Source organism: Sminthopsis crassicaudata, chromosome 2, assembly GCF_048593235.1.
Source record: "Sminthopsis crassicaudata isolate SCR6 chromosome 2, ASM4859323v1, whole genome shotgun sequence".
In the NCBI taxonomy this organism is placed as follows: domain Eukaryota; kingdom Metazoa; phylum Chordata; class Mammalia; order Dasyuromorphia; family Dasyuridae; genus Sminthopsis; species Sminthopsis crassicaudata.
The window spans coordinates 330784666-330805743 of NC_133618.1; the positions used below are offsets into that span (position 1 = coordinate 330784666).

General features: G+C 34.8%; 1 protein-coding gene across 1 annotated transcript in view; it reads left to right on the forward strand.

The window, feature by feature from the left end:
- PPP1R36 (protein phosphatase 1 regulatory subunit 36) overlaps window positions 1-19736 on the forward strand; it is a 30351-nt gene extending 10615 nt beyond the window's left edge. The window contains exons 4-11 of the mRNA XM_074290369.1: window positions 1169-1269; window positions 1349-1415; window positions 3811-3909; window positions 9082-9216; window positions 16622-16664; window positions 17109-17287; window positions 17374-17565; window positions 19144-19736. Coding sequence (XP_074146470.1) covers window positions 1169-1269; window positions 1349-1415; window positions 3811-3909; window positions 9082-9216; window positions 16622-16664; window positions 17109-17287; window positions 17374-17565; window positions 19144-19330 — 1003 coding nt within the window. The 3' untranslated portion in view covers window positions 19331-19736. The remainder of the gene's footprint in view (window positions 1-1168; window positions 1270-1348; window positions 1416-3810; window positions 3910-9081; window positions 9217-16621; window positions 16665-17108; window positions 17288-17373; window positions 17566-19143) is intronic.
- The last annotated feature ends 1342 nt before the right edge of the window (window positions 19737-21078 follow it).

The following is a 21078-nucleotide window of genomic DNA, read 5'->3' on the forward strand; positions in this document are numbered from 1 at the left end:
GCCATGTTAAACAATTCTTCTTTCCCAGCATAAAGACCCCAATTGTTTTAATTTTAACTTCAGTGTCCACTGGATTAGAGATCTTGATCTCATACTCTCTTGACAACTTCTGAGTCAAAATGTAAAAGTATGCTTAAGGGACTCTCTGATATCTACATTTCTCTGGGGAAGACCTGATAGGGGAAAACTATCCCAGGCTGTCCTACACTCTACATTGATCCCCAATGAACATAGTGGAATGTATTTGGGAGGGGGCAATTACAGATTCTCCCAGCAGATCAGCACAATACTGATGGCAGCCTTCTGGGGAATCCAAAGAGAGCAGATCTTGGAAACTCTGCTGATGGTATTATTTTTCACATTGTCAATGGTGGCAACCAAGCCACCAAGCTAGTGCTACCAGAGAAGCAATATGGAGTTTAAGAAAACTGAGCCTTCAAAAGGTGGCAATAAGCCACTCTAGAAATCATGTGAATGTTTCTGGCATAAGTGGAACCCCTATGTTGAAAGAAAGTCACGCATATAGCATGGCAGATGTGGAAGTGGTTTGTAGAGGGGACAGAGAGAGTAAGTACTAACTAGGGAATTACTGTTGTAGGATTTGAAATACTATAATTAATTTTGATTTTGGTTTTTCATGCAAAATGAATTTCTATTTTTGCCATATTGGGGGAAACAAGAAAAATAAAGTGGAAAAAAATTCTTCAGTATGTATCCAAGAGTTCATCAATTCTCTTATTAAAAGTAGATAACATTTTTCATCCTGAGTCCTTTGGAATTGTCATGATTCACTGTATTGATCAGAGGTTTTTCACAGTCATTGTTACAATATTGCAGTTACTATGTACATTGTTTTCCTAGGTTGGGCTCATTTCACTTTATATCAGTTTATATAAGTCTTCCCAGATTTTTGAGAACTGTCTTCCTTATCTTATGTTGTAGTACAATCATAGTCATAAGTTGTTCAGCCATTCCCCATTTTATGGGAATGACCTGGTCCTACTATTATCCTTGCTGTCCTTCGGGGTTGGATTCTTTATGAAGCTAATCATACACACACATACACACACACACACATACACACACACAGAGTCCCATTATATACTCACACCTACATTTTTTTTAGAATTTCAACACATTTCTAAATATTTACATTAAATATTACTAGGTTGTCTGAGAAGAGATTTTTTACTAAAAGAGATGAGAAATCAGCAAAGGGAACTGACAGACGATCAAAGGATGACAAGGTTACTCTGGATGATGCTAAATGTGAGTTAACATCTTTGCAGCTATGACCTGGAACACAAATTTTTGCTGGTATTCAGTTTTCTCTCTTCTTCATTTTCAGATGTCGCCTTGTTTTTATTACAAGATACTGAAATGCAGCGTATCTATTCCTTTACAACATTTATGAGGTGTGTGGTTATGTCTGGAGTAGCTCATATTGATAAATGATAGCAAAGTTCATGGAAAGAGCATGGTCCTTGATGAAGAGGTTGGACTCTCAATGACTTCTTAGGGCCATTTAACTCTAAATCTATGATCCTATGATTTTTGGAAGGGGGAGAGGCCTTTGCAGTATGTGTGCCTATTGCGACATAATATGGGGTACTGTCTCCTTATAATTTGGGCCCAAGAGCCTCTCTAATGCCCAGAGAAGGAAGATATTAAGAAACAAAGCCAGGATGATATTACTGTAGATTTTTATTATTTTACAAGGAATATTTACAGAATGTTAGAATATGTTGACAAAGCTCCATAAAAAATTCTTTTTATACATAATGTTCACTTTGGCTAAAGCCACAGAGAGAGAGAGCTACTTGCTAAAAATCTCTGTTTATTAAGGATTGGGATCTCTTGCTTGATGACTGAACAATGAAAAGTTTTTTTGTTTTTTTTGTTTTTGTTTTTTTAAGGATTCTCTTAAATGTAGTTTGCATTTACATTTTAACCCATGAAAATGTTCTCTACTGACAAGTCCCTGGTCCCAGTCTTCTACAATATAGCTAAAATATAGTGATTAGTAGAATCAATGGACAAAAGAAGAGGTAAAAGAGTTTATTGCAGTGAAAAGAGATTTCTGCTTAAAATCAGTAGAGGTTGGGGCAGCTAGGAACCACTAGTCCTAGAGTCAGAGGACCAGGATTTAAATCTGGTCTCAAGCATTGTCTAGCTATGTGACCCCGGGCAAAATCACTTAACCCTGAATGCCTCCAGAAATAAATAAATTTAAAATAACCATGAAGAAATCACTAGAGCTAGATTTTAATTCTGGCTCTAGAATTCTTATAAATTATGTAATGCGTGGGCAAGCAACTGAATCCCTGTGAGCCTCATTTTCCTAATCTCTTATATAGTGATGTTTGTACTCTCTATCTCACAGAGCTATTTAGAGGAAAACATCATAGTTAACCTTAAAGTGATAAATAAATATGGTGATTATAATCCCTGCTAGCTTTTTTTCCATAGAATACTTTTCAGGTATTTGAAATTCAGGAAATTGTATTTGAAAAACACCCCTCAATTGCAGAATAGCTGAAGACCATATATTTTACATTAACTGAATGGTAGAAAGTCCATCCTGGAAATTTTTCTCTGCTCTCTAGAATTTCTGGCATAAAGGTTTTAATGTAAATTATGTGCCAAATATAATCTTGCTTTGATATTCACATATTAATCCCATTCATTTGGCAGAGTAAATAGGGCCCTAGACCTGGAGGGAAGAAGACCTGGATTAAAATTTTACCTTACCCAGCTATATGATCACTCAAGCTCTCTTGTTCTCAATTTCCTCTCCTATGTAATAAAAGAGTTGACTTGGATGGCCTCTATCTAAGGTCCCTTGTGATCCAAATCTATGATCCTATATATGTTTTAATAAATATAAATTTTATATTTCTTTGTTCTTGCCTAGTAATTGAAGAACTCAACATATACACCTTTAATTCCTGTATGTAGCAAAATGGCTGGAATGATTTAGGAATAATGGCACAAGATACAAAATTATTGGGGAAAAAAATATCAGAAATCTGAAAAAAAGATTATATTGGAGGTTGTGGACTAAGCTGCCTTATGGCTAAAGACTAATGAAGGAGATGATAGTGTTAGATACCTCCTTTCAAAAATGCTTTGCTTTATAAGTCTATCTTGTCAACCATTATACAAATATAGGATTTTAAAAGATAAATTAGTCATAGAGGTGCAACAGTATAATAGATGATAAAGGGCTGGGCCTGGAGTTAAGAAGACCAAGGTTCAAACTCTACCTTCAATACTTATTAGCTATGTAACTCTACTCAAGTAATTTCATTCATAAAATTTACTTTATACACTGATATCAATCTGTACTAAACTTAGAGCTTTTGGTGTCTGTATTTTTTCGTCCACATTGCATTCACATTGTTTACTAGCCATATGTTTTGTTGTTAGGAATTCTTTTTTTTATATACTAATAGATTTTTATTTTTTTCAAAATACATGCAAAGAAGTTTTCCACATTCACCCAGAAAACCTTGTGTTCCAAATTTTTCTCCCCTCCCTCAGAAGTAATCCAATATAGGTAAAACATGTGCAGTTCTTCCAAACATATTTCTACATTTATCATGCTGCACAAGAAAAATCAGGTCAAAAAGGAAAAAAAATGGGAAAGGAAAAAAAAAAGCAAATAACAACAATATATACCACATTCAATACCCATAATCCTTTCTCTGGATGCATATGGCTCTATCCATCACAAGTCTATTGGAATTGGTGTTGGGAATTCTAGTACCTGAAATAGTCAACAGTAATCATTTTTGTATTTCTTTGTAGAAATAAGAATCTTGACGAATTCCTTATGGCATTGTTATACTACTTATCTCATTATCTGGAAAAACTTTCCTTGGAAAAGAAGCCCAAAAGTTATATGGCGTAAGTAGACATCAATCAATTCTTTCCTAGTTATAGCCTTTGTTATGGTCTAAAAATAATCTTCATGTAACATGGAGAGTGCTTTTTTTATAAAAAAAAGTTTTAAATGTGGTATGATCAACTTATATAATATGTGGGAACCATGTGTGTCTCAATATAAATGAATAATTGAGAAAGCTTCTTTGTCAACAATCAGTATTGCCCTGAGTCCCCTAGGTTTTGTCTGTTTGAGTTTAATTTTTTCAAGCAACTACATTCAGAAATCTCTCCCAAAAGTATTTGTGAGCTGCACAAAAAACCTGCCAAAATCCTAAAGATAAATGACCATAGCAAAAACTAATATTGTTAGTTCCCCCCCCCCAAAAAAAATTGTTACTTTTCAGGATACTTAATTCCAAATCAACAACTACTTTAAGCAGCATGCTTAATTTTTATTATTATTTTTTTATTAACAGAACATGTGCATAGGTAATTTTTTTTTACATTACCCCTTGCACTCAATTCTGTTCCAATTTTTCCCTTCTCTCCCTCCATTCCCTCCCTTACATGGCAGGCAGTGTTATACATGTTAAATACAGCATGCTTAATTTTGTGTATTCTGAATTAAAAATTTTTGAATTAGAGCTAAATTAGCCAGCAATTCCAGCAATATTCCCTGTGTCCTTTGACAAACATTGAAACTTTACATGTGCCTAAGCTACCTTGTCAGTAAACCTGGATTGAGTGTGTTCTGTCCTTGGAGTCTTAGCTGTACTCATTTCCTAGATGCAAAATACTTTGACAATGTAAAATTCAGGTGCCTGTTAAGAAACTTTAAAAATATTTCTTGATAATTAAATGTAGAACTGAGAACAGGTTTGTAAAGGATAAGATTAATAAATAATTCATGACTGCAGCTACAATTAAAGTCCTTCAAATATTTAACTCATTTAAGGATTATGTTTCCTATCAGTGTAGTCAAAATTATAGATTAAAAACTTCAAATTACCGATACAGATAGTATAACAGAATTGTCTTACGAAGAACTAAAGCTAGTTAGTATGCTGTTACTGTTGGGTGTTTTCAGAGAAATAGAGCCTATTTTGAAATTGATATTGACAAGCAGATTTTGATCATAGAACTGGGACCTTAGTCTGGTACTGGGATTCTTGGTCTGAAAACCTGTTTTTTAAAAAAATATTTTGATAAATGTATTTGACTGTAATTGTAATTTACTTCCTTTGTATATTTTATATATTTCAAAACATTTTTCTGAGAAGAGGGGTTCATAGATTTCACCATACTGCCAGAGGGGTCTGTGACATAAAAAAGCTTAAGGACTTCTGATCTAGTCCATCCCCCTCCTTGAGGTAAAAATTCGCTCTTCACTTTTCTTGACAAGTAGACAAATAGCCTCAGTTATCTTGTTTAAATGATCAGGAAGAATGTCAATGCTCAAAAGTAAGAACATAATGTCCTCATATATGCTCATTGATCCTAACTCTGATTTCTGAACATGGCAAAGCAAATTTAATCCCTCTTCTGTATAAACTTTGAAAATGTTTGAAGATGATTATTATTTATCATCATGTTCCTAATCACATATTTCCTCTAAGCTACATAAGGAATGGTTATGAGAACCTTCATTGCCCTGGATATGCTTGAGTTTGTTGATTCCCCTCTTGAAATGTGGTAGCTAGAACTAAATACAATTCTGTGACTAAACAATGTTTTCTTCATCCTGCTTTCATTCATGAAGCCTAAGCTCAAATTAGCTTTTTTGATAATCACTTCACACCGCTCACATTGGCCTATTAGTCAACTAAAATGGCTTCTTCTTTTTCACATGAGCTACTATTAAGTCACATTTCATCTATCTTGTTCTTATCAACTAATGTTTTAGCAAAAGTGCCAGATTATACTTATTTCTATCAAATTTCTTGTTAAACTTGTTCTATATGTCCATGTATTGAAATATTTGCCGGGTATTGGCTCTGGCATCTTTACAGTTTTGTGTCACCCCAAGATGTATATCTTGTGACTTTGAATTATTGGCTTAATCACTACCCTAGTGACATTGGCCAAATCACTTAATGTCTCCGGATTTAATTTCCTTACCTATAAAATGAAAGGGTTGGATTATAATGTATTTATACTTAGCATCAGAGGACCTGAGTTCAAATCTTGTTCCTATCTTTAATTTTACCTGATGTTTGGCAAATCACTTACATTCTAGCCCTTGATTTCCTCATCTGTAAAATGAGAGACTCAGACAGACTTCTCAAACATCTCAAATTGGATTTTCCTATCACACAAGTATGACCAAGTCACCGACCATACTTAATAAATTCCTTTGACTTCCTCTGGCCTTCAGGATCCAAATACAAAATCTCTATTTAGCATTCAAAGCCCTTCATAATTTAGCCCCCTCCAACCAGTGTTGGCTTTTTTTTTTTTTTTTTTTTTTTTTTTTTTTTTAATACTTTACTTCCTGCTAAGTACTCTTCAGTCAGTGACACTAGCCTCTCTGCTGTTCCTCAAACAAGATATTCCATCTCTCAGCTCTTAACATTTCCCCTGACTGTTCTCCAGGCCTGAAATGATCTTCCTTCTTATCTCTACCACTTCCTTTAAGCCCCAAATACAATTCTGCCTTTAAAACCCAAATCGCTCTGGCTTTCACAGCTTAGGCAATTCATAGGTCCCAGATCAAGACTCCCTTGCTCATTGTTTAGATTGGATGACTCAGAGTATGCAAATAGCAGTTGTTTGGCCAGAAACTCCAAGGCCCTCCCCCTCCAGATGGATTCTTTTAGGAAGACAAACTAAGCAATCTTTTGTGTCATTTCTCACCTGGCCTTTAACATTGAATGGGCCTTGTCTCAGACAAACTGAGACCTGGGAAGGACCTTAGCTCTGAGAAAGGCCAGTGTCCATGGACCCACACTTAACACTGTAACACCAAGATAAAAACAAAATGGGTTCATGATTTAGGCATAAAGAACGAGATTATAAATAAATCAGAGGAACATAAGATAGTTTACCTCTCAGACTTGTAGAGGAGGAACTAGAGATCATTATTGATCTCTATTAATCACAAAATAGAAAATTTTTATTATATCAAATTAAAAAGCTTTTATACAAACAAAACTAATATAAACAAGATTAGAAGAAAAGCACTAAACTGGGAAAACATTTTTACAGCTAAAGGTTCTGATAAAGGCCTCATTTCCAAAACATATAGAGAATTAACTCTAATTTATAAGAAATCAAGCCATTCTCCAATTGATAAATGGTCAAAGGATATGAATAGACAATTCTCAGATGAAGAAATTGAAACTTATACGAAAGGATGTTCCAAGGGTGTTTTGTTGATCAGAAAAATACAAATTAAGACAACTCTGAGATAGCACTACACAGATTGTGTCAGATTGGCTAAGATGACAGGAAAAGATAATGATTAATGTTGGAAGGGATGAGGGGAAAACTGGGACACTGATGCATTGTTGGTGGAACTGTGAATGTATCCAACCATTCTGGAGAGCAATCTGGAATTATTCTCAAAAAGTTATCAAACTGTGCATACCCAAAATCCAGCAGTGCTACTACTGGGCTTATATCCCAAAGAAATCTTAATGACGCAAAAGGGACCTGTATGTGCCAAAGTGTTTGTGGCAGCCCTTTTCATAGTGGCAAGAAACTGGAAATTATATGGATGCCCATCAATTGGAGAATGGTTGAATGTTATGGAATATTATTGTTCTGTAAGAAATGACCAGTAGGATAAATACAGAGAGGCTTGGAGAGACTTGCATGAACTGATGCTGAGTGAAATGAGCAGAACTAGGAGATCGCTGTACACTTCAACAACAATATGTATGAGGATGTATTCTGATGGAAGTGGACATCTTCAACATAGAGAGATCTGATTCAGTTCCAATTGATCAATGATAGACAGAATCAGCTACAGCCAAAGAAGGAATACTGGGAAATGAATGTGGATTACTTGCATTTTTGTTTTTATTTTTATAAAATGGTTATTTTTACCTTCAGAATCCAATTTTTCTTGTGCAACAAGAAAACTGTACAGATCCATACACATATATTGTATTTAAGATATACTTTAACATGTATAAGACTTACTGCCATCTAGGGGAGCAGGTGGAGGGAGGGAAGGGAAAAGTTGGAACAGAAGTGAGTGCAAGGGACAATATTGTAAAAATTACCCACGTATATGTTCTATCAATAAAAAGATATAATTTTAAAAAAAGGTATGCACATAAACCAAAAAAAAAAAAAAAAAAAAAAAGGTCAGGGTCTCCTCCTGCATTTGGGACTATCACCCAGTGTCTTGAGTTATGTCTTGCCACTGGACTCATATGATCCTGGAGGAGAAAGAGAGGCTGATGACTTTGCTCACCCTGCCTCTCATGTCCAATTCACTTGTAAGTCTGGATATCATGGATCTTCCTCAAGAAAAAAGAACAAACAGCAGCAAAATCTCATCTTTTATAGGAAACTTTTCCCAACTCCTCTTAATTCTACTGCCTTCCCTATTTGAATTATTTCCTATTGATCTTTTATGTAGATTGCTTTCTATATATTTTTTTCTTGTTGTCTCCCTATAGATTATGAACTCTTTGAGGGCTGCAACTATCTTTTGCCTCTTTGTGTATCCCCAGTGCTTAGCAGAATGTCTGCAACAATAAGAGGAGGTTAATAAATGTTTATTGATAGACTTTCCTATGGAGACATCTATGGATCCTTTGAACTTTAAGAAAATATGATCACATTTAAGGGACAGATAGATGGTACCGTAGATAGAGCTCTAACCCTGGAGTCAAGAGAATCTGAGTTCAAATGTGGCCTCAACACAATACTTTCTAGTTCTGTGATCCTGGGCAAGTCACTTAACCCCAATTGCTTCTTGAGCCCCCCCCCCAAAAAAAAGCTCATATTTGTAATACCTACTTTACAAGGTTATTGTGATGAAAATGCCTCAAAATCCAAAAATGTTTTATGATTACAATTAGTTAATTAATTATTATGTGACATTATTTAAATACTGGAAGATTGTATTTCTTTCCCCAAAAGCCTACAACTTGGGATTTACTCTAATTCAGACTGGTCTTTCAGACTTTTTGCATTTCTTATTAATTAGGGAGTTTTAACTATAACTCTTTTTTTTTTCAGGAGCCACGTAGAGAAAAGGGAGATGGAGTTAGTTATTGAGAAGTTACAAGAATCACAGAAATATCTTGCCCAGAAATATTGTACCCTTGTTTTAGGTTTGGGGATGCCTGATAAACATCACATGGCCTGTGGAAAGTAAGTAAATATATTTGATTTATTTTTATTTTTTTATTTCATACATTTTTAAAAAAATTTCTGTTTAAATACAAAATGAAACAAACAACCCCCCCAGCATTGCCTTGTACAAAACGATTCATTATAAAACAATAAATTTCTATTTCAAGAAAAACCTTTATAATACATAGAACATGTTGTTGATTTTTCTTTGCTTCCTTGTTGGTTTTCTTTTGTTCTTTGCTGTGCACTTTTTATTTTATTAAAGAAGTCTACATATGTATATACACACACAGCGCTATCTATAAACATACACATTTGTGCAAACACATTTTTTAAAATGAGTAGTTATGGAATTTGGGAATTATAGGAACCCTTAGAGATTATTCCAGTCCAATGTTTTCAATTTACAATAAACTGAACTCCAGAAGATAACTTAGTTGCTCAAAGTAGTAAATAGTGGCACCAGAATTCAAACTTAGGTCTTCTGACTCTAGTTCCAGAATTCTTTTAAGGCTTCCATTTTTCTCATAGATTTCCATACTGCGAAATCTAAAGTTGTATGTAATTCCATATGCTCAAATTGTGGAGTTTTTTTTCCCCCTTAACCCAAGTGTTTTATTGAAATTTTAATATTGAACACCAACACAACTAAATTATCTTTAGTAAACATTTATACACTCAAATTAATTTATAGCACAAAGTTTAATAGCTTTTTAGTCATTTCCCTAAGTCCTCATTGGTATTTGCCCATTCTTTCTCATTTACTTTTCCTCTCATGCATTTGCCCAGATTTTTAGAGGTAGCAGTTAACAAAATCACCAACCTGGATGTCCCATTATTTAGAGGATACTACTTCCTATATTACTTAATGTTCCTATTTTCTAGAGACCAACTCACTTCTTAGAAAGAGTAGGTACATAAGAATGGTGTCTGCCTTCCATTTAATTAGCTGACATCAGTGCATTATTATTAATTCCATTTCCCACAATGTGAATAAGCTAACATCCCTTAAAATACTTTTCTTAAGCATATATTCTGACTTTTCTCCCTTTCTAAAAGACATCATTTTAAAGTTGGGCTAACCTATTTTTGCTATTATTCATTTTTCTCTGAGGCTAAATTTGCGGTTTCACAGAAATTTCAGTTGAAACTAGCAATTTTGGGGGTGTTAATTTTGTGCTTTCATGTCTTTATAGAGCTAGGAGGTCTGACTTTTCTAGTTGCAAAGCTTTGAATTATTAGTTTTACAAAGTTTTTTTATGATTTCTTTGTAATTTTTTTTTCCCTAAAATAATTGGGATTAAGTGACTTACCCAGGGTCACATAATTAGGAAGTGTTAAGTATCTGAGATCAAATTTGAACTCAGGTCCTCCTGACTTCAGGGCTGGTACTCTATCCATGTCCTACCTAATTGCCCCCTGTAAGGTTTGGTTTTTTTTGTTTTTTTTAAAAAGAAAAATGTATATGTGTGTTCTTAAGCAAAATTAGAAAATTACTTCATAGCATATGTATCCTTGTCAGGTCATCCTTAAAGAAAAAAAAATTATCTCAACTTGCATATATCACACAGCCTGTGTGTGTTGCTGTAGCATTGTTAGGAGGAGCACGGATGGCTGGTATTTTAAACACATACACGCACACACACACACACACACACACACATTAAAGTAGCTCCTATTTGTTTGGGATGTTCAGTTTAACCTCATTTTATCTGGACAGAATTATTGTTTTGAGAAAGAAACCTGGAAATTACATAAGGAGATTGGGTTAGGCTCTGAATACATGGTCAGCACTGAACCCCCACTCTCCTTGGAATGGTCCTAAAAAAAGATGCTTGTGGATAAAGATCTGATGAAGGACAAAGATCTCAGTGAATAATTTTCAATAATAGCACTGAAACCTAAGGAACTTAACTCTCATTTACAATTTTGCCAGACTTTCTGTTCAACTGCTTTTTAGGATCTGATCTCAAATAAGGAATGTATTGTTTCTTATGAGCCCTGTTTGAACTTGCTAAAGTTGAAACCATGGTAGTTCCTAGGGAAATTCGAGAGAACATGTTCTGTAACTCCTTATACTAGGCCTCTGTGAAAGACAGTGCAAACCTTAAGAAGAAAGGGATTACTTATTTATCTAAGTACTTGATTTAAAAAAAAAAATCTGTAAACTTTATGTAGAGAGAGAGGAGAGAAAAAGAGGAAGGGAAAAAGAATGTGTGTGTGTGTGTGTGTGTGTGTGTGTGTGTGTGTGTGTGAAATTGAGGAGAGGAGTGATGAGAAGAAAGAAAAAGGAAGAAAGAGACAGAGAGGAGAGAGAAAAGGAGAGAGAAAAAAAGGAAACAGAGACAGGCAGAGAAAAGGAGACAGAGAGATAGGAGAGAGGGAAAAGGAGACAGAGAAAAAAAGGAGAGAGGGAGAGAGAGAGAGAGACACACACACACACACACACACACACACACACACACAGAATGGGCAGAGTTAGAGCAGAATAGGAGGTTTGTATGTCCCCAGACTTTTTTTTTTTTTTTTTTTTTAAAGGAAGTTGTTTTTTTCTCTTCAGTTACTGTCATTGTTTCCAGGCCTTAAACAGATGCCTGTGCTGTTCCACATGATTTGGGAATAGGCAAAAGTAGGTCATCTAAAATAAGGACTGCTTTAAACGAGTTCCCAGAATACAAGTGGACATTGCTTTCCTAAAACATAGTTTGTTTCTCCCATCCCACCCACCTCTCTTGCCTTAGTCCTTCCTCCTCCCCCTTTCCTCTCCAAGTCCTCTCTACCTCACCCCACCCCCCACATTTGCATGCTTGCCCCTGTGGGCTCTGGTTTCAGCTGGCAGAGGAAGTGGAAGTGCTGAAATGCCACATAAGAGCCTTGATTAGGGAGTAGTTTTTGGCTCTACTGAAGAAATTCTGATTATCTGTCTGCAACTTCAAAGAATCTCTGTGTGTATATGTATGTGTGTATATATATGTATATATATATATATGTATGCCAGTAAAACATTTCAGAAATAAAAGTAATTTTTCCCCCCGAGAGATTTGAAACTTTATTTAGGATTGGGATTTAACCCGTATAAATTGGCACAACAAACATCATAAACATTTTAAAAGAAAGAAAGTACCCTGTGAATGATGTCCTCTCTTGTCATTCCTAATCCTTGGTGAGACTTAAGAGTTTGGGGTTGGCAGGGAATGCTTTCAAACCCTTAAAAGCCAGTGTAGGAGGTAGACTGTTTCTGGTTGAAAGGGTTCCAAGGGATTCAAGCAAATTGCTGGGGATGCTGGTTCAGTTCCAGGGCCAGTTCAATTCTAACCCAGAGATTGTCACAATAAAAAAACTCCAAGGTTATCCTAGGGATACTGGACTTTACAAGATATTTAGATCTGACATAGAGTAGATTGAAATGTAAAATCAGTCTCAAAATGTCATGGATCTGGTTCTGCCTTCTTGGGCTTTTATAGGGCAAGTAAATGCCTGTAGCTTGGCTAGAATTCAACAAAGGCATTTATTTTCCTTAAGAGACCTTCCAATGATTCCTGGGAAAAGTCTGCCTAAAAGAGTTGGAATCTGAGTTTTCCCTACTAATCCAGGTGGCAGAAGCTTCTCAAGCTTCACTTTTTCACTGAGAGTGAAGATAACATTCTATTTTCAGTTTCTCTTCATAACCGACAATCACCAGTCACACCCGGTGCCTCAGCTCTCATTCTTTGTCCCTCTTAACTCCTAATTTGCCATCTCTGGTCCTTTCCAACATCATCTTCCAATCCTGATGATTCCTTCATAAAACCTGGTCTGTACTCCTATGCCTCTCCACTCAGGGTCATCTAAGTATAATGTTTATCCCTTAATTTTTGATCAGAACTCTTTAAGAGCTGGCGGGATCTGAATGAACTAGGAAACTTGAGTTAATGAAGATCTGTTGAAAATGTTAATGCTTCTTTTCGACAACATATTGTAGGTTGTGATGTATATTAAACATAACAGTAACTGAGGCACGAGGTATAAATGAAATGAAGCATAACTTGGATTAAGGAGAAAGACAGAGATAGAGACTGTAAGACATCATTTGCCCTGGAGGGAGGGAATAAAAGGAGAGAACTGCTGTGGACAAAAGATTGTATAATTCTGCTGCTCATCCTAGTAATAGATCTTGGCTAGGTGGATTCCAGATGTGAGGAGAGAGCCTGCCTCAGTTTACCATCCCCTAACTTCCTGTTTAAACTAAGTATTCCTGTTAACTAGGTGCTAAGCTTTATGATTTTTTCCTGATAAAGGAGTGAAAGTGTTGTCAGCACTCTGTACATTTAATCTTCTAGTATCAAAGGTCCTGGTCACTTCATCTTAAAGTTCTGAGTTCAAATAATTTTATGATATTGTAGAAGTGGCCAAAATTCCCTGAGAAAAAAGTTTTTTTTTTTTGTTTTTGTTTTTTTTTTAAAGAGGTGATGACTTATAAAGCTCCTACATCCCAAGAAAAAAATATGAATTGGTCTCAGACTATGGAAGAGTTCAAAAAGGATTTCGAAAATCACGTAAGAGAGGTAAAGGAAAAATTGGGAAGACAAATGAGAATGGTACAAGAAAATCATGAAAAACAAGTCAATAAGGGGCAGCTAAGTGGCGAAGTGGATGGAGAACTAGCCCTGAAGTCAGGAGGACCTGAGTTCAGATGTGACCTCAAACACTTAATACTTTCTAGCTGTATGACCCTGGGCAAGTCACTTAACCCCAGTTGCCTCAAAAAAAAAAAAAAAAGAAGAAAGAAAGAAAAAGAAAAGCAAATCAATAGCTCTGCAAAGGAGATTGCCCCCCCCTCCAAAAAAAATACTGATAACAGACTAGACCATTTGGTAAAGGAAGTATAAAAAGCCAATGAGAAAAATGTTTTTATTTATTTTTTATTATTACAGCTTTTTATTGACAGAACATATGCATGGGTAATTTTTCAACATTGTCCCTTGCAATCACCTGTTCCAACTTTTCTCTTCCCTCCCTCTATCCCTAGATGGCAGGGAGTCTCATACATGTTAAACATGTTAAAGCATATCTTAAATACCATATATGTGTACACATCTGTACAGTTCTCTTGTTGCACAAGAAAAATTGGATTCAGAAATGTAAAAATAACCTGGGAAGAAAAACAAAAATGCAAGTAGTCCACAATCATTTCCCAGTGTTCTTTCTCTAGGTGTAGCTGGTTCTGTCCATCATTGATCAATTGGAACTGAATTGGATCAGAAATAATGTTTTTAAAAAGCAGAATTGGCCAAATCCACTAAAGAAAAACTCTAAAAGTAAAATTGGACAAATGGAAAAGGAGGTACAAAAGCTCACAAAAAAAAAATTCCTTAAAAATTAGAATTGAGCAAATGGAAACTAATGACTTTATGAGAATTAAAAAAAAAACAACAAAACAAAACCCAAAAAAATTGTAAAAAGAAGATAATGTGAAATATCTCATTGGAAAAGCAGCTGACTGGAAAATGCATCTAGGAGAATTTAAAAATTATTGGAAATAATTTTTCTCTAATCCCAAAAGCTATGATAAAAAAAAAAATTTAGACACCTTTTTTCAAGAAATGGCAAAGAAAATTGCCCTGATATTCTAGACCCAGAAGGTAAAATAGAAATGGAAACAATTCACTAATCACCCTTGAAAGAGATCCCAAAATGAAAATTCCCAGGGATATTCTAGTCAAATTCCAGAACTCCCAAATCAAGAAGAAAATATTGCAAGCAGCCAGAAGGAAGCAATTCAAGAATCATGAAGCTATAGTCAGTATAACACAAGAATCAGCAGCTTCTAAATTAAAGGATTGGAGGAGTTGGAATATGATATTCTGGAGAGCAATGGAACTAGGATTACCCAGCAAAACTGAGTATAATCCTTTAGGGGGGAAATTGCTATTTAATGAAATAAAGGATTTTTAAGTATTCTTGAATAGAACATTTTGACTTTTAAATACAAGATTCAAAAGAAGCATAAAGAGGGAAAGCATAAGGAACTTAACTATTAATTAGGTTAAACTGTGATGATGCTTGTAACTTATAAAAATTTCTCATTATTAGAGCAGAGTGTGTACACATAGAGGGCAGAGGTGTTATTTAAATGTGAAAGGATAATATTTTTAAAATTAAAGAGAGATAAAAGAACTGAGAGACTAGGAAAGGCAGAGGCAGAATGGGATTATTATACAAAAAAAAAAAGAGTCAAGAAGAAGCTTTTACAGTGGAGGGGAAGAAGGGGGAAAGGAAGAGGGAAGTGAATGAAATTTATCCTCATAAGAAGTTAGCTTTAAAGAGGGAACAATATAATTATAAAAATAAGAGCCATTCCCTAATTGATAAATGATTAAAAAAAAATCAGAGCAGTTTTCAGATGAAGTAATCACAGATATCTATAGTCATATAAAAATGCTCTAACTCACCATTGATTGGAGAAATAAAAATTAATTGTGAAGTACTAATACAAACCCATTAGATTAGCTCATAGGACAAAAAAGGAAAATCAGAAGTATTGGAGAGGATATAAGAAAAATGAGACATTGATGCATTGATGGTAGAGTTTTGAACTGATTGAACCATTCTGTAGCATATTTTGGAACTATGCCTAAAGAGCTATCAAACCAGCATATCTAGCAACACCACTACTAGGTCTGTGTCCCAAAAGAGATAAAAATCAAAAAAAGAGGAAAAAACCTATATATACAAAAAGTATTCATAGCAACTCTTTGATGGGGCAAAGAATTGGAAATTGAGGGGATAGCTGAATAAATTGTAGAATGTAATTATGATGGAATACTATTGTGTTAAAATAAATATTGAGCAGGATGCTCTCATAAAAATTTGAGCTGACACAAAGTGAAATATATTGTGGACAAAATAATATTGTAAGATGATAAGCTGTGAATGACATAACCTATTCTCTGCAATATAATGATACATTCAATTTTTGAAATACTTAAAATGCTATCCATACCCAGAGAAAGAACGGATAGTGTCTGAATGCAGATTGAAGTATCCTTTTTGTTATACTTTGTTTTTCTTGAGTGGTTTTTTTTGGGGGGTCTATGTTTTCTTTTACAACATAACTATTATGGACATGTCTGCATGACTACACACGTATATTGAACTGTTTGCATTCTCAGTGTGGGAAGTGGGGAAGGAGAAAGGAAAAGAATCTAGAACTTAGAGTTTTAAATTAATGTTAAAAATTGTTTTTAGGTATAACTTGGTGGAAAATAAAATACTAAATATATTTTAAAAGAAATAAAAAATAAATTAGCCATTTTTTTAAAAAGAGGGGATGACATAAGTTTTTAGATTTTTTTTCTGGTATTTGCCAATTTTATTTTCTTTTGGTCAGGGTGTCAAAAATACAACATCTGGTATTAGCCATTGATTTTTCTTTATGTTTCAGGGAAAAGGTTTCAGATACACAAAAAGATTGGAAATTCTTTGAGGTAAGAAAGGCACATTGATGGAACTTTACCTCTGACCAATTACCCCAGTACTTTAAGGATGCATGAGTTCATTGAGATGGGTAATATCTTCAACAATACAGAGCCAGATCTCTCTGTGACTCACTACATGGAGAAAAAAAAAAAAAAAAAAACAAAAAAAAAAAAAAAAAACCTTTAATGGGAGAACGTGAGAGACATGTCACATAAAGTCATTTAAGATTTTTTTTTCAGTGCTTTATTTTTTTTTTAATCACCCAAGTGAACTGCATTCATACAAACCTGACTTCAAAACTGTTATTTGTTACCTGTATACTACTTGGCTGAGATTATTGGGTACTTTCAGCCCAGTCACTGGTGGGCTTTCTAACCCACACAACTTTTGGGGGATATAATGATTGGCCTTTTTTCACAGTTGTGAATTGAGACTGTCCTTTTTCATTGTAGGCCTTCTTCACCTTTTGTACATATGTAGCTTGGGTAGTATTCCGACGTGAGCATCTAAAAGAGATTGATGAAGAAATAGGTCGGCTCTTTCGTACTAATATGTTTAACAGTGCAAGACGGAGACGGGAAGATGAAGAATCTGGTGAGGAAAAGAGGACAATGACTTTTGTGCAATTCAGGTATGGCCTTTTTGTTTTTCCCTATTTATAAGAAATTAATAAGATAGGACAGCCAAACTGAAGCTTCATTTTATTTTTCCATGAAGGAAGATGATGGCCAAGCGTCCAGCAATTAAAACAACCATTCATCTGCGCTCTCCAGCTTTATCTACTCTTCTTCCCTCCCCTAAAGAACATGCTCAGCATCTCTTTGAGAAGAGTCGTACCCGTATGGGTTCCCCTCTTCAACAATCCAGCCAAAAAGAATTGGTCAGCTATGATTCAGTTGCCATGCCTGTGTAAGTGACAAGTCATAGATATGGAATGACCCTAAGAAAAGAGTCAGTAACAAGGTAGTTGTAGTTACATCCTTTGTAACTTCACCTATACCAATCCAATTCAAGAAACATTGAGAAATTGCCTACTGATTTGTAGAGTTCTGGACTGCTGGAAAATTTCTGTTTAGTAAGAGGAGAAGATATATGCACTGGTGAGTGCACATAATTAGACAACAAAATCACCATGTAATAAGTGCATCAGAGAGCTGCACAACAAAGGGCACTGAAGACTGAGGAATAGAATCCTTACCAACCAAGATCAAGCAAGAATTCTTTAGTACATATAGCCATACTTGCCATTCTGGATTTATTGGCTTGAAAGAAATTAGGTTGAGTTACACAGTAGAGTAGCTAAGCGATACAGTGGATTGAGCCAGAAAGAAAGTCTCATCTTTCTGTGTGTTCAAATCTGGCTTCAGACACTTAACTAGCTATGTGACACTGGATAAGTCACTTAACTGTGTTTGCCTCAATTTTCTGTCTATAAAATGAGCTGAAGAAGGAAATGGCAAACTACCCAAATGGGGTCATGAAGAATAGTACATGACTGAAAATGACTGAACAACAACAAAGACATCAGACTGAAGGCAAAAAAAAATTTTAATATATATATTTTTTTATTAAAGTTTTTTATTTTCAAAACATATGCATGGGTAATTTTTTTTTTTAACATTGGCCCTTGTAAGGTCAAAATGTTTTAATGAAAAAAAAAAAAAGGAATTCAATTCCTAGTGTAAATATAGAGAGTGGACCTTTCACAGAGGGAATCATAGAAAAAGGGCAGGATCACTTAATGTTAAATTAATTAACTGTTAAACTAACTATAACAATATAGCTATGCCAGATGGTCTTTAATAGGGTACAAATTAGTTTCTTGAGTTTAACTAATATTGGATGAAGAATGATAATAGGCCTGTCTAAAAATCAGCTCACTGACTAAAAAACCTAGCTTCTGAGGAGTTATGACAAAGACCCATGAACCTGGAAAAGGGAGAACTTGAAACCAGCAGAAAGACAAGACTGTTGTCGGTCAGTCATTTCCAGCTCTTTGATACCCTACTGGACATTATCTGGCACAGGGTCCCACAGCTACTAAATGTCTGAGTCCAGATTTGAACTCAGGAAAATGAATTGTCCTGGTGCTCTATCCAATGCACCACCTAGCTCCTCTCTATACCCACTTTCGTATTACAGTCCAAACAAAGAGGATATTTGTCCTGAGGATGTCACAGGAGTGGGTCAATAGTAAGGTGAAGAGTAATTGAATGAATATATGATCACCATTCCACTGCTCCCCTTAATATGTATTTGGTGGTTCCTCAGATTTCAAACTGATTTAAAATGGTGTTATATGTATCCTTATGATAATACTGGGAAGTGTGGAAAATTCTAGTAAAAATTCCTGTGGGTTAATCTTGTTTTTGAGTCTCTCTGCAAGTTCATTATGGTGGTTTACCGAATTGGGGATTATTTTTGATGTTGAAAACTTCTCTGCTATGAGGTTTCAGCTTACTTCTAATGATCCTTTTTTCTACACAGAGTGGGCATCATAGGGGAACCTCGAAGCCTGTTCAACACCTCTACCCTCCTCCCCAATGAACAAGAACAGACTCCAGAGCTTACAAAGAGAAATACTTCCTTGATAAATGAAACTAATGCCAAAGTTCAAGAGATATTAGAGCTAGCTATGAAAACACTAGGTCCACTAGGAATATTGACTAAATAACTGCTGGTCCTTTCTAACATTTCAGTTCCAATAGAAGTCAGCTTATGTGTTAACCTCCAAAACATGATTCTAGTGTTGTCCCCTTATTTTTGTAATCAAATTAAAAAAAAAAAATTAAACCTCACTATATGTACCAAGAACTGCAATGTATAAGATAGTGTTTTTAAGAGCATGCCAGAGAAAGAAAACAAATTTTTGACTGGAAAAACTTGGAAGAAATTTCAGAGAGCAATTGAGATGGACTTATTTAATACATTTCAAGAATTTTATGATTTTCATAATTATTTTGTAGTTAACTTTGACAATTTTGTTAATATTTTACATTGTATAATTTCTTTTGAATGATATATTTTATTTTTCCCTTTGAATAAAAAATTGAATTTTAAAATAAACTAATTTAATTAAAGCAGTTGTTTTGTGGATGAAACTTACAATCTTCAAATATATTTTATTGAGTCATTAAACATTTATGACATCTATTATATATAAAGCATTTATTAAAGGTACAAAGATGAATAATAATGCCTGCCCTCAGAGAGTTTATAATCCATTAGGAAAGAAAAGACATGAATTTGAAGAAGTATAATGAAAGACATAATGCAGAAAAGTGATACAAGATAGGTTTCAGCAAAGCTGTATGTCAATTTAAATGAAGAGAAAGATCAGGAAAGGCTTCATGAAAGTACCATTTGAACTGGGCCTTGAAGCATGAATAATTGAGTTGGGGAGAAGAGAGATTCTGGGCAGAGAAAAAGGCATGAACAGAAATGGTATAATTGCTTGGGAAATGTTTGAGGTAGAATAATATCTAATTGTAACATAGGATATGTGCAGGCTGGAAAGGAAGGTTAAAACCATCTTAGGGAGAATCTTGAATGGATTAAGGTGTTAAAAGTTTATTGTATAAGAAACAGAAGAGCAATGATGACTTGTGACCAGATTAGTGGCATTTAAAAAAACAAACTTTTGTTTTTAAGATTTTTTTTTTTTTTTACTATTTACTGAGCTTCTTAATTCAATGCTATGCTAAGTCAGATTTAACATTTATTGAAGATCTAAGTCCAGAGTACTGTGCCCAGCCCCTGAGAGAAATGTGTAGATAAGATATCATTCCTGCACTTAAAAGAATTTATACTCTACTAGGGGAGCAGGATCCCCGTTCACCTGGCTCTCCAAAGCCTATTGTTAAATTTTTAATGGAAGGCCTTTCAGAAATCAGCAAACTTTATAAATCAAGGATTGATTTGTTATTTTGTTGGTTGTCTAGCCTTGAGAAAGTGATGGAAATGATGTTAAAAAACAGATTAAACTTTAAAATGTTTTATGCATCTCCTCCCTCCCACCAGGAGAGGGTTGTTAAACACTAGTACAGTCCTATTAAGACACATCAACAAATAAACCTGATACAAAATAAAATATGGTAAGTTCATATGATACTTTTGAAAGGTAATTTTAGGGACAGCTAGGTGGTGCAGTGGATAGAGCACCAGCCCTGAAGTCAGGAGGACCTGAGTTCAAATCTGACCTCAGACCCTTAAGACTTCCTGGCTGTGTGACCCTGGGCAAGTTACTTAACCCCAATTACCTCAGGAAAAAGAAAAAAAGAATTTTAAGGGCAGCAAAATCATTTCTCACTAAAAGAACTTGGGGAAATATGTGGAGGAAGTAGCAATGGATGAGCATTCTCTGCTATAGGTTCTCCTTTGTAAACTTTATCTGATTTCTCTTTTGCTATTGATTTGTGTAAA